Source organism: Gadus chalcogrammus, chromosome 3 (genome assembly GCF_026213295.1).
Source record: "Gadus chalcogrammus isolate NIFS_2021 chromosome 3, NIFS_Gcha_1.0, whole genome shotgun sequence".
Lineage (NCBI taxonomy): Eukaryota > Metazoa > Chordata > Actinopteri > Gadiformes > Gadidae > Gadus > Gadus chalcogrammus.
The window spans coordinates 12,114,734-12,127,233 of record NC_079414.1 but is presented as its reverse complement, the minus strand read 5'-3'; the positions used below and the strand labels follow the sequence as shown (position 1 = coordinate 12,127,233).

The following is a 12,500-nucleotide window of genomic DNA, read 5'->3' as shown; positions in this document are numbered from 1 at the left end:
TCTGAATCCCAGCCCTACCCTCCCTGTTTGTGTAGTTTGTACTTCCTCGAGGTCTGAAACACTCTAGGTGCATTCAGCTGCAAGGTCGGCGTAATGTGATGGCCTGGCACGGCCACGTTATTGTGGGCTAATTGGTGAAACCCTTCGCTGTGTAGTCAGGAGGTCAAATAGGCTCCACCCACTCAACCGTGTAGGAATAGTAGGATATCGATATGAGTGAGTTTGCAATGGATTTCATGGAAAATCTTTTTCGAATACTTAGTGCACAGGTTGATAGCCCTCGATAACAAAATGTGAAGTAATTATGTATTTATTTAACCATTTGCTCATTGTTGAAGCTTCCTTCAAGGCAATTCCTACAAGTTTGTTAAGGTTTCCTGCCGCGCATCTTGTCGTTCTGTAATCCATATACCTTTGGTGGCTAGATTCTGTACTCATACACCCCAATGTTAATGTACTGTAATGTTCTGCGCGATGCCACTGTACTCTTACATCTTCAAACTAGAAACACCTATGGATAAGCTTTGCCCCAGGATGATGTTTGTGCATCGACTCTGGTGTATGGATTTCCATCCTCCACTGGCCACGCTTTCATTCAAAGGTCAACGACAACGATTAGTTCATTCACTAAGCGAGCCTCTGAGGTCGTCCGCTGTGTTGTCATTGGATGAAAATTCTGGGTTTGTGAAATATGTGTTGTGTGTTCCCTGATGTGTGTTCCGTAGGGAGTGGTGTCGTTAGGTGATGTGCTGGAGTGTGTACTTGGGTGGTGTTCTGGGATGTGTTGTTGTTTGTTATTTTTTTGTATTGTGGGGCAGTGTGTGTTGTTCTGTTCCGTTTTGTGCGTTGTTGCGTAGTGTGTGTTGATCTGTTCTGTGTGTGTGTTCTTGTGTAGTTTGTTGTGTTGTTGAGAAGTGTGTTGTATTGTTGTGGAGTGTGGTGTGTATTGTTGTTAAGTGCTTGTTGTTGTGTGGTGTGTTGAGTTGTTGTGTGGTGTGTTACGTTGCTGTGTAGTATGTTGTGTGGTTTTCTAGTCTGTTGTGTTTTTGTGTAGTGTGTCGCTTATTTTTGTATTGTGCAAGGTGATGTGTTGGTGTGCTGTGTGCTGTGTGCTGTTATTTGTTGTTGTGTACCATGTTGTGTGTGTGGTGTGTGTTGTGTAGTGTGTGTTGTCGGGTTGTGTGCGTTGTGATGTTGTGTGTTGTGATGTTGTGTTGTGTAGTGTGTTGTTGTGTAGTGTGTGTTGCCCTGTACCGTGTTGTGCGGTGTTGTGTAGTGTTTTGTTTGTGATTGTGTATCGTCATGTACTGCGTGGTCTCCTACCACGTTGAACTCAAGGTTGTGTGTTTTTTTTTTTGTGGTTATAGAATAATCTTTATTGTCATTGTACAAGACAACGACATTTTGTTTGGAGCAGTCCTCCTCCAGTTGCACAGTTCTATAAATAAAAATGAATAAATAAATAAATAAATCAGTATCAGCAATATATAAATATATATATATACACACATACACATACACACACATACATACATATATATGTATACATATATATATATACACATATAAATAAAATACGTATATAAATAAAAAAAATAAAATGTGTTATATTGTTTTGTGTGGTTGTGTACTGCGTGTTCTCCTACCTCGTTGAACTCAGGGTTCAGGGTCTTCTTCTTAACGGTGGTCTTGTACTTGGACTTCTTGCCCATGTCAGGAGCCAGGACGCTGGAGGGGAGGAGAAGAAGGGAGGAGCTATTACAACCAGGAGGAGGAGGAGGAGGAGGAGCTATTACAACCAGGAGGAGGAGGAGGAGGAGGAGGAGCTATTACAACCAGGAGGAGGAGAGGAGGAGGAGAGGAGAGGAGGAGGAGGAGGAGAGGAGGAGCTATTACAACCAGGAGGAGGAGGAGGAGGAGGACCTATTACAACCAGGAGGAGGAGAGGAGGAGAGGAGGAGAGGAGGAGAGGAGGAGAGGAGGAGAGGAGGAGCTATTAAAACCAGGAGGAGGAGGAGGAGGAGAGGATGAGCAATTACAACCAGGAGGAGGAGGAGGAGGAGGAGGAGAGGAGGAGCAATTACAACCAGGAGGAGGAGAGGAGGAGAGGAGGAGCTATTACAACCAGGAGGAGGAGAGGAGGAGAGGAGGAGAGGAGGAGAGGAGGAGAGGAGGAGAGGAGGAGCTATTACAACCAGGAGGAGGAGGAGGAGGAGAGGAGGAGCTATTACAACCAGGAGGAGGAGGAGGAGGAGAGGAGGAGGAGCTATTACAACCAGGAGGAGGAAGAGGAGCCACCAGGTAGCTATTGCATAACCAGGAGGGGGAGGAGGGGGAGGAGGAGGAGAAGAGCAATCATGTAGCTATTACATAACCATGAGGTGGGAGGGGGAGGGAGGTGGAGGAGGAGGAGGAGGAGGAGGAGGAAGAGGAGGAGAAGGCAGTTGCCGTCCTCCGATAGATCAATAAAAGGTACTGTCTACTGCTTTCTGAACGCTCCAACATGATTTCATGCCTCAGTTTATATGTATCTACTAGCGACACCCGGCCCCGGATGGGGGAAGGGGTTACTGCAATAAGACAGCTAAGGGCTAACTACTGCAGCGCTGAGCCCAGAAGACTTTGGATCCCTCACATGAAGAAGACGTTGTTATTATTTGATGAGCAGATCAAAGGAATTTTGGCTTTCATGGTAACTTGTGCAACCCAGTCTCTCTCTCTCTCTCTCTCTCTCTCGCTCTCTCTCTCTCTCTCTCTCTCTCTCTCTCTCTCTCTCTCTCTCTCTCTCTCTCTCTCTCTCTCTCTCTCTCTCTCTCTCTCTCTCTGTGGGGACTGGGTGAAGAAACAAAGCCTGGAAAAATGAACAAATTGCCAAATGAACAGATAATGGAGAGTCAAAGGATTCTTGTGTAGAAAGTCCACAGAATAATCAAGGACTTTGTGAGCGGGACGGAGAGAGAGAGCCGAATAGCGAGGAAGAGAGAAAAAGGGGAGAAAGAGCGCAAGAGATATATAGAGAGAGAGAGAGAGGGCGAAAGAGATGGATAGGAAGAGCGAGCAAACGTGATAGAGAGAGAGGGCATGAGAGACCAAGAGCTATAAAGAGAGAAATACAAAATAGATGGATAGAAACAGAGAGCAAGACAGAAAACAATGGGACAGAGGGAGAAATGCATAGTGAGGGCAATAGAGAAAGACAGCAATAGTGCAAAAGAGACGATAAGTGATAGAGGGGAGTAGCAAGAGATAGGGGGAGATGGCACAAGAGAGAGAGAGAGAGAGAGAGAGAGAGAGAGAGAGAGAGAGAGAGAGAGAGAGAGAGAGAGAGAGAGAGAGAGAGAGAGAGAGAGAGAGAGAGAGAGAGAGAGAGAGAAAATAAGACAGAGCGACGGTGGGAAAGGGTGGGAGAGCATCAACAAATCACAGATCATAATCAGAGGTCAGGCAACGCATCTAAGCTCTCTGCTTCTCTTCTCTCTCTCTCAGCCTCTCTCGCTCTGTCTCCCTGCGTCTCTCTCTCTCTCTCTCTCTCTCTCTCTCTCTCTCTCTCTCTCTCTCTCTCTCTCTCTCTCTCTCTCTCTCTCTCTCTCTCTCAGGCAACAGAAGTCTCCCTGAAGGCATCACAGTTTATTCATCAGCATAAATTCTCAGTCAAGATGGTCCGCCGTCACGAGGCTGTCTTCTCATCCACCACCCACCGCCGCCACTCCACCAACGAGCACCACCACCCCACCACCCCTTCACCCCCTCCCCCACCAGCCCCCTCACCATCCACACCATCTCCACCTCCATCGCTCCTGCATGCCTCCTACCCCTCCACCACCTCCACCACCTCCATCAGCCCTCCAGCCACCACCCCTTCACGCCATAACCCCCTCCAGCCCTCTATCATTCCTCCACCCATCCTCCATTGCTTTCACGCCAATCCAGTTAAGTGTGTGTGTATGTATCTATGTGTGTTATGTGTGTCTTTGCGTCTGTGTTAGTGTGTCTGTACGTGTGTGTGTGTGTGTGTGTGTGTGTGTGTGTGTGTGTGTGTGTGTGTGTGTGTGTGTGTGTGTGTGTGTGTGTGTGTGTGTGTGTGTGTGTGCGTTTGTGTGTGTGTGTGCGTGTGTGTGTGTGTGTCTTTGTCCAATGTCCATTTCCCCCTCCAGGGCCTTCATCTTTTTTTTCTCACACGAGTGACAAGCTGTGGTTGAAGAGTTGTGAGCATGTGAGGTGGTGTGTGTGTATCTGTGAGTATGTGTGTGAGTGTGTGTGTGTGTGTGTGTGTGTGTGTGTGTGTGTGTGTGTGTGTGTGCGTGTGCGTGTGCGTGTGCGTGTTGGCTGTCCATTTTCCCCTCCCTGTCCCTATTGATTTATAATTTTTCGCAAAATGGTGTCAAGGTGGGGCTAAGAGTGACCGAAATAACGTGACATCGTGAATCATTTTTCCGGCACCTTACAACAGAAAAAAAATGCATAAAAATAAAAAATCTAAAAGTGAGACAGCCTACAACACGCCATGCCCCCAGGGCTTGGAGGAAGATGAATCGCGGGATTTGGCCAGAGAGGGGACGAGGGCCTGTGTGATGAGGTGCAACCGAGCACAACAATGCTGATTGGCTGATTCATGTTCACTTACTCATGGGATTGGCTGATTAATGTTCTTTCACATTTGACGGGTCCGGCTCTTTACCACAGACCACAGCTTTGGGCAGTGGCAGTGCTGCAGTTACTTTAAAATGAATACTTCCACCTTAGTGGTATTGCACCAAATGCAATAACTTGAGCCCTTTACAGTAACAAGTTCGAGTAAATAACATGATGCAGGACCAACCAATATATAACCTCACTCCACTCTACCTCAGAGCCAGCTAGTGTGGCTGTGAATTCTTACATTTCTCATAACTATGCTAATGAGATGTCTGCTAATTTATTCTTTAAGTTTTAATGAATTAAAAACACACAGTCATTTGTCCAGAACATTGCTAATAAACATGAATGTAAAAAGAAAGATGACGGAATAGGAAAAATGAAAATGTTATAGAGCGTTTAGCGAGATAGGAGCCTTGTGTGTGAACAAATGCTTTTACTGATCTCAGAGGCAGAGAGGGGAACTAACAAACTCATTTTGGAAGAGGACATGGTTCAAAAAGTGAGAATAAATCCATCGCAGTTCCACTCAAAAGTCAACATTTGGTTTGAGAAGAAAAATAAATTAAGAATGCTATGTTATCGCAGTTAATGTTTCAAGAAGGACATTATTTGGTACTATACGGTGAGGGATTGATTTAGTTTGGAACCTCTGGATGGAATAGCTTGCCCCCTCCCTTTTAATCTAACCATGATGGGTTTGGGGCTCTATGCATCATTTAAACATCATTTAAATGAACTATTAAAATTCAAACACAATAACAGAATTAGGCTCCAAAGGGGTGAAGCAATGAAGCAAAGTATTGCCTTCAGGTATAAGCCAAACACCCAGTTCATAAATATATATAGATAGAGTATATCTATGAAATTTCAAACATTAACCATGTTGAAGTTAATGGATTTGGAAATACTTAAGTAAGTGGCACGTGAAAGCAAATTGGTCCAAACAGTTAACTAAGTAAAAGGTAACTAATGTGTTTTTGGAGCTAATGGTGTGCATACCGTATAACTCACCATAGTTTATTTCAAAACAACGCGATCCATTTTCAAACATTAGCTCAGACATTACCGCTGCGTCAAAGGCTTCCCATTAAACATTAGCCAGTGCATCGAATGCTTTTCATTAATGTTCAAAATACTGGAATACTCTGGGCCCTTCAGTGAAGCTAGCTTAATCACAGGGCCGGCTCTCCTCACTAGTTTTCTCCTCTTAAAGAACAGAGTGGCAAGTAAACATGGGGGACATTCTGGAAGAAACAGATAAAGTAGATACACACTACCACACACACAAACTGGTCCAGAACAAATGGAAGGGCTCCGAACCACTGAGGTAGTGACGGCAACGATAAGAAATAAGACGGCTGAATGTCAAATAAACAAACATAAATCTAGTTTAGGACACACTGTGCCAGATGAAAGACTGCTTGGGATGAAGATGATAATAAACTAAATAATTTTAATTAAAAACAGAACGCCAGGAACCAATAGTGGGCTCTGACAAGTCAGAGCCAAGGGACGGTTCAGTGCATGGAGCACAAAGCAACTATAATAGAATACATTGCACACAACCCTGCTCTCTTATAAGACAAGGGCCTTCAGTGCCTTCTTATTATTTTATTTTTTTAATTTGTCTTTATAATGCGATGGTCCCTACCTTGTCTTCACAATACAATGGAGTAAACCGTGTCCTTATAAATCAATATGGTCTACACTTTGTCTTTATAATACAATATGGTCCAGGCTTTGTCCTCATAATACAATATGGTCTACACTTTGTCCTTATAAATCAATATGGTCTACACTATGTCCTTATAAATCAATATGGTGTACAGCTTGTCCTGATAATTCAATATAGTCTACACTTTGTCCTTAAATCAATATAGTCTACACTTTTTCCTTATTACACAATGATCTATTCCTTGTCTTTATAATACAATGGTCTATGGCTATGCCATGTTCTTATAAAACAATAGTATACACTGAGAGAGGAGAGAGAGGGAAAGAGAGAGAGGGAGAGAGCTAAAAGCAAAAGAGAAACCACTCTCTAAGATGTGCGTCTTGTAGCTCAACGTCTCTGCTACTATAAATTCAAGTCAAGACGAATATAATTACGTCCCTGCATCTTAACTTTGCAGTTCACCGGGAAACATTTACTCATTCCCTGCGTTGTTTAATAATGAGCACTGCTTGGCTACCCGATGTGTCCAGTTCATACCAAGCCGTACCTCTATCGTCAGTATTCCTCCCTCCTCCTCTGTCTCCTCCGTCTGCTCACCCAACGACGAGGGACTGCATCGTTAATCATGCTTCATTAGCGAATAGCTTGATGTAATCAATCAATTAAAAATAGGAACACACTCCTTATGGTTGGTTTATCAATACTTTTTGAGTCTAACACAGATCGATGTACGCAGGCAAACGTTTGAAATGTTCAATTTAATTTGGGATTTGATTAGCCATAGTAAACAAAAGCATTTGAGGTCATAATTGCTAAAACTATGCACCCTTTCAATTTGATCCTGTGAACCGATATTTTCTCCTTTGGTATTTCATGAGCTGTTTGGTATTCTCTCTCTCTCGTCCTCTGCACGGGCCAAAGTGTGCAGCTTACTCTTTAGCAAATAGCATGACTCCTCGAGTTGACCTTAAGGATCAGGGATCTTGTTAAATTATGCATACAGGTAGAGGACTTCAATTCAAGATGAAAGATTCAAGACTTTGTTGGCATCTGAACAGGTGAATATTTTCTCTAGTGCCGCTTTAAGAAACAGAGATAATAACATGAACGCACACACCCGGATGATGGACGGATAAAAGGGATCAAAAGATGTTGTAAGACACAGGGAATCAAACCCACAACCTTCTGGGCTGGGAAGTGAAACACCCTAACCATACTGTGTCATTCGTCTCTAGCCCAACCAGTAAGCATCTTGCTCAAGGATACCAACAGGTAGGCTGTGGACACAGGGGCTCAAACACACAACCTTCTTGGCTGGGAAATCAAGCTCACATTTTGACGAAGGGGTCGGAGTAGCCGTTGGAGTCCATGGCTGCCAGGTGGGCGCAGCGTATGACGCCCACAAGCAGACAGCTCTTCTCCGTGTTGTAGCACAGGGACACCAGGATACGCCCTCGCTGCAGGAACCAACACCAGAACCACACATCAGCATGAGCAGAACCCTGCTAGTGAATACACAGTGCTGCTGTACCGGTGCTGCCTAGCGTCATGGTCATAACAAGATTTAACAAGGGCAGAACTAAGAAAAAGTCCAAAATGGTTGCGTGTTTGTTTGAGCTAATGTGGTCATTATCTATTTATTTCTTGTCAAATGTATAATTATTTATGTACTTTTAGTGGACTTTGGGTGCAAGTGTTTTTAAGTGTGTAAGTGTATTTGTTTGTTTGTTTTTGTGTCCTGTCTTTAAGGTTTTAGGCCATTGAAAAATAATAAAGAACCACATCAGTACCCAACGGAAATAACCAACCATCCCCAACCCACCCAACCCACAGACAAAGTGATTGCTATTTGTGTTTGAGATTGGCCTCAGATTTGCCAAGTGTCACTTGCCACACATTATATGGTAAGCGTTTTCGGTCAGGTGATGCAACCAATTTCAGCCAATCAGAGAATACTTAATTGCTATTGATTGCACCTGCCACCAATTTCGACCAATCAGGTAATTGCGAAATCCTGTGTGTCGCCAAAGATGGCACTGTCGTTGAGATGGGTCCTGTGAATGATGACTGTTGGTAACAATCGACTGTCGGTAAATAAACCATTTAACTGAATTTAATGTGGTCGATACATAGGATCAGCTCCATATATGATTCCGAAGTAAACATTTTTACTCATGGAGAAAATCTGCCCTCTCAACATTTCCCTACACTCTCTTTATGGAAAAGATGTCCCCAGATACCGATGTAACTGATTAAAATGTCTATAATGGTAATCCAAACAGTTGGTGTAGACTAGGGCAATTGTTTTTAAAGAAAAGCAACATAAGTGGTGCGGAGAAGATGAGTAAATTGATTGAATGCTCCCTAAATGATGCGTCAGAGGGCCGGTTTTGAGAGGCGCTGATTGTGTTGTTAATGGCAAAGCTAATGTTTAGCATTACCTCTTCCTCTGCTACGGGCGCGCCCTGTTCCACAGCCTGGCTGTTACCCTCCTTATTCTGAGAGAGAGAGAGAGAGAGAGAGAGAGAGAGAGAGAGAGAGAGAGAGAGAGAGAGAGAGAGAGAGAGAGAGAGAGAGAGAGAGAGGAGATGGGGAGAAAGGGAGGGGCGGGGGGAAGAGGGGGAGAGAAATAAAGAGAGAGAAAGTGGTGAGAGAGAAGGGGGGGCGAGAGGTTGGTAGAGAAAGAGAGATAGGGGGGCGCTTATAGGGGGAGAGAAATAGAGAGAGAGAGGGAGAGAGGAGGGAGAGAGAAAAATAGAGAGAGAGTGAAAGATACATAGTGGAGAGACAGATAAATAGAGAAAGGGAGGAAAAGGACACATAGAAAAAGAGAGAGTGGGGGGAAAGAGGAGAGCAAGAGAATTATGAAAGGGAGAGAAAGTAGGAAAGAAATAGAGAGAGAAACAAAGAGGGTGATAGAGAGAGAGAGAAAGGAAGAGAGCGAAAAGAGGGAGCGGGATGGAGAGATGCAGGGACAACCAACGGAAAGAGAAAGAGGGTGAGAAGGAGGGAGAAAGAAAGAAAGAGGGGTGAGAGAGAGAGATGGGAAAAAGACAGGTCGAGAGATATAATGGGGGAAGGTTATTAAGGATTGAAGGAGGTTCAAAGTGATAGATTGAATAGAAATGTTCCGATAGAGAGTGAGAGAGGGTGAGAAAGAGGGAGAGAGAGAGCGAGAGAGGGAGAGAGAAAGAGAGAGTGGGTTGGTAGCTGCATGGCATTCAGGTGAATATAAATGTCAGGCAACAGAAAATATTCTGTTTACGCAAGCACGTTCACTATGCACTGAACCCAATGCAAAAACACAGAGAAAGAATGAGACGTGCACAGACACACACACACACACGTACAGACATTTATTTATCCGAACCAACCAACACAAACAAACATAAATAGACATACACAGTTGAAAGATGCACACACACTTACGCACACACGATAGAACACCAATATGAATAGCAAGCACAAATGTAAACAAGCAAGCCAACTCAAAGATGACCACAAAATCAAGCACATGCACGCATGCAGGCAAACACCACAATTAAAATATACAAAGGGCACATACAGACAACAAATGCACACTTAGAATAAACCCATACAATTAGCAAATACACCTGCACACACACATACACACACACAAACACACACACAGACACACACACACAAAAGAACACACACGCTAAAGCACGTACACAGACACAAACGCAGACACCCACTCACAGGCGTACAAACATGCACAACATGTACAAACAGAAAAAATGTAAATAGCAAATGACAGTGAGCAAAAAGAAAGGCACATACATGCACGCGCACACACGCACATGCACAAGCACACACTCAAGTACATGCACAGACACACACACGAACAGAACCACACACACCAATAGAAACCAATCGAAATAGCAAATACACAACAGAAACAGGCCCCCACACACACCCCCGCCCACCTGTGCGATCCTCTCCAGCCCCATGTGGTAGCGCTTGTTCTCTCCCTCCTTCAGCTTCTTCAAGGCCACCCGCACCTCACCGATGAACTCATTCCTGCCCAGCCGGTCCATGTCGCACACACACAGCCTGGACACACGCACACACACACACACACACACACACACACACACACACACACACAAATACATACCACCACACATACAGACATGCATGCACATTAACACACATACACACACACGCACACACACACACACACACACACACACACACACACACACACACACACACACACACACACACACACACACACACACACACACACACACACACACACACACACACACACACACACATGCAGAGAAAAGTGTCAGAGGTGAGTCGTTAACGATGGGCTCCCAGTCACTCCTGCTGAACTTATCGGTGTGACGCAAGGTCTAGACACATGGAGATATGCATCTCTCAGCCAATCTTAGTGTCTCTCCCTCTCTCTCTCTCTCTCTCTCTCTCTCTCTCTCTCTCTCTCTCTGTCTCTCTCTCTCTCTGTGTCTCTCTTTCACTCTCTCTCTCTCTCTCTCAACATGTAATCTCCCCCGCTTTCCTTATCGCTCTCCTTTAGCCTTCGACATGCAGTCGATTTTAACGACTTAAACATTTAAACATTTCATTGTAATTAATGTGGTAATATATAAACAGTATAAATTATTCCTTTGATTATTGTTTTGTTATGAGCATGAAGGGGATGATTAGGTTGAAGGTGATGATGATGAGGAGGATGATGATGATGATGATGAGTTGTAGTCGCAGTAGTGGTACCAGCAGTCGAAGTCGTCTCAGTCATTAGTAGTACCACCTCAGTAACAAGGGGTTGTACTCTGTGCCTCCTCTCAGCTGGCGTCTCGCTGCAGGAGCAGACCACACTAGCAGACGTTCAGGGAGGACGGAGGTTCGCAGAGCACTCCTGAGGTCTTACTCGCTGCTTCTCCAGTTCTTTAGGAGGCTTAAGGCGTCCCACCAGACGGGATATTAGTGAATGGGGATGGCTCAGACCCACACTGAAACAAGGACAACAGACTTCTGATGCCCAGTGGAACGACCCTTGAACCGGATCGACCCATTAAGCGGCTGCCCTCTGAATGGCTGCTCTGAGAAAGACCCTTAAGGTCTATTAAGGTTTTCAATTAGGTTTTTTGCATGCATGCATTTAGTTAGTTCTGATTATGTATGCAAGCTGTCGTGGCTGATGCTGTTATATAACAAAGACAATTATAAACCTAATTTACATAGGTCACAGAGATATGGGCGCATTGCCCTGCTGCAACCTATAGGCATTCAAGCATTTTAATCTCTCTCGTTCTCTCTCTCTCTTGTTCTCTCACACTCTATTTCATGTACACACACACACACACACACAAACACACAAGCGCACATGCACACATACACACGCTCACACACACCTCCCCCTCACCTCTTGGTCTGACATTTGGATACTTGATGCGTCAGTTCCACTCTGATGAGTATCTCTCCACCAGCAGCGCGGTGTTTACGCTGGCCCCGCAATGATTGCCGTGACTTATTTTGACATACGTGTCGGGGTGACGCAAAAGAGGTTGCTGTGAAATCCGACACCCGTGCGATCAGTTTCTCTGCTACTGTAACGCTGCTACATCAATTTTCTCAAGGCAGCATGCTGCTGGTATCAAGGTTGACTCCTGCGCAATCTCCTGCACTATTAACGTCAGATCACATCAGGCACTATAAAGCACTGTGCTTCGGCGTTTGGTTGCTATTTTCTCTTTGTAGCTCATTGTACTCATCACTCTTTACTTCACAGTGTCCCACTTATTTTAAAGGTGCTGTAAAAGATGTCCCTCGTTTTAGCTAACTCCCGTTTTGCCGTGAGCACTCCTCTCCCTCTTCGCCACGTCACCATAAATGTTCTTTCTTCTAGACCTATTTGGTTTTATAAGACGTTTCTGGGAGTGCTGGAATCGGTAGCTTTAGCTGTATCGCCATTGTCTGTCAACACTGAAATCTTGCTTCCTTCCAGTCAAAGCCCAGAGTACGGCCTCTTTTTTGAGTTCTCTCTCCTGTTTGGATAAAACAGGACACCAAAAAATGCATTTCTGTTTACTGCAGAGCGGAGGGGGTGGAACCTAGTCTCCCTAAAGTTATCATCCCTAAAGATATCATCGTTGACGGCTGTTGGAATAAAGAGCTATTTAAAACTTACTTGAGCAAA

At 44.6% G+C, this 12,500-nt stretch overlaps 1 protein-coding gene across 1 annotated transcript in view; it reads right to left on the bottom strand.

The window, feature by feature from the left end:
- doc2d (double C2-like domains, delta) overlaps nucleotides 1-12,500 on the bottom strand; it is a gene marked incomplete at its 5' end in the record, with an annotated part of 27,391 nt that overhangs the window by 6,020 nt on the left and 8,871 nt on the right. Inside the window, 4 exons of the mRNA XM_056587221.1 lie at nucleotides 1,647-1,728; nucleotides 7,646-7,770; nucleotides 8,755-8,811; nucleotides 10,261-10,387. Coding sequence (XP_056443196.1) covers nucleotides 1,647-1,728; nucleotides 7,646-7,770; nucleotides 8,755-8,811; nucleotides 10,261-10,387 — 391 coding nt within the window. The remainder of the gene's footprint in view (nucleotides 1-1,646; nucleotides 1,729-7,645; nucleotides 7,771-8,754; nucleotides 8,812-10,260; nucleotides 10,388-12,500) is intronic.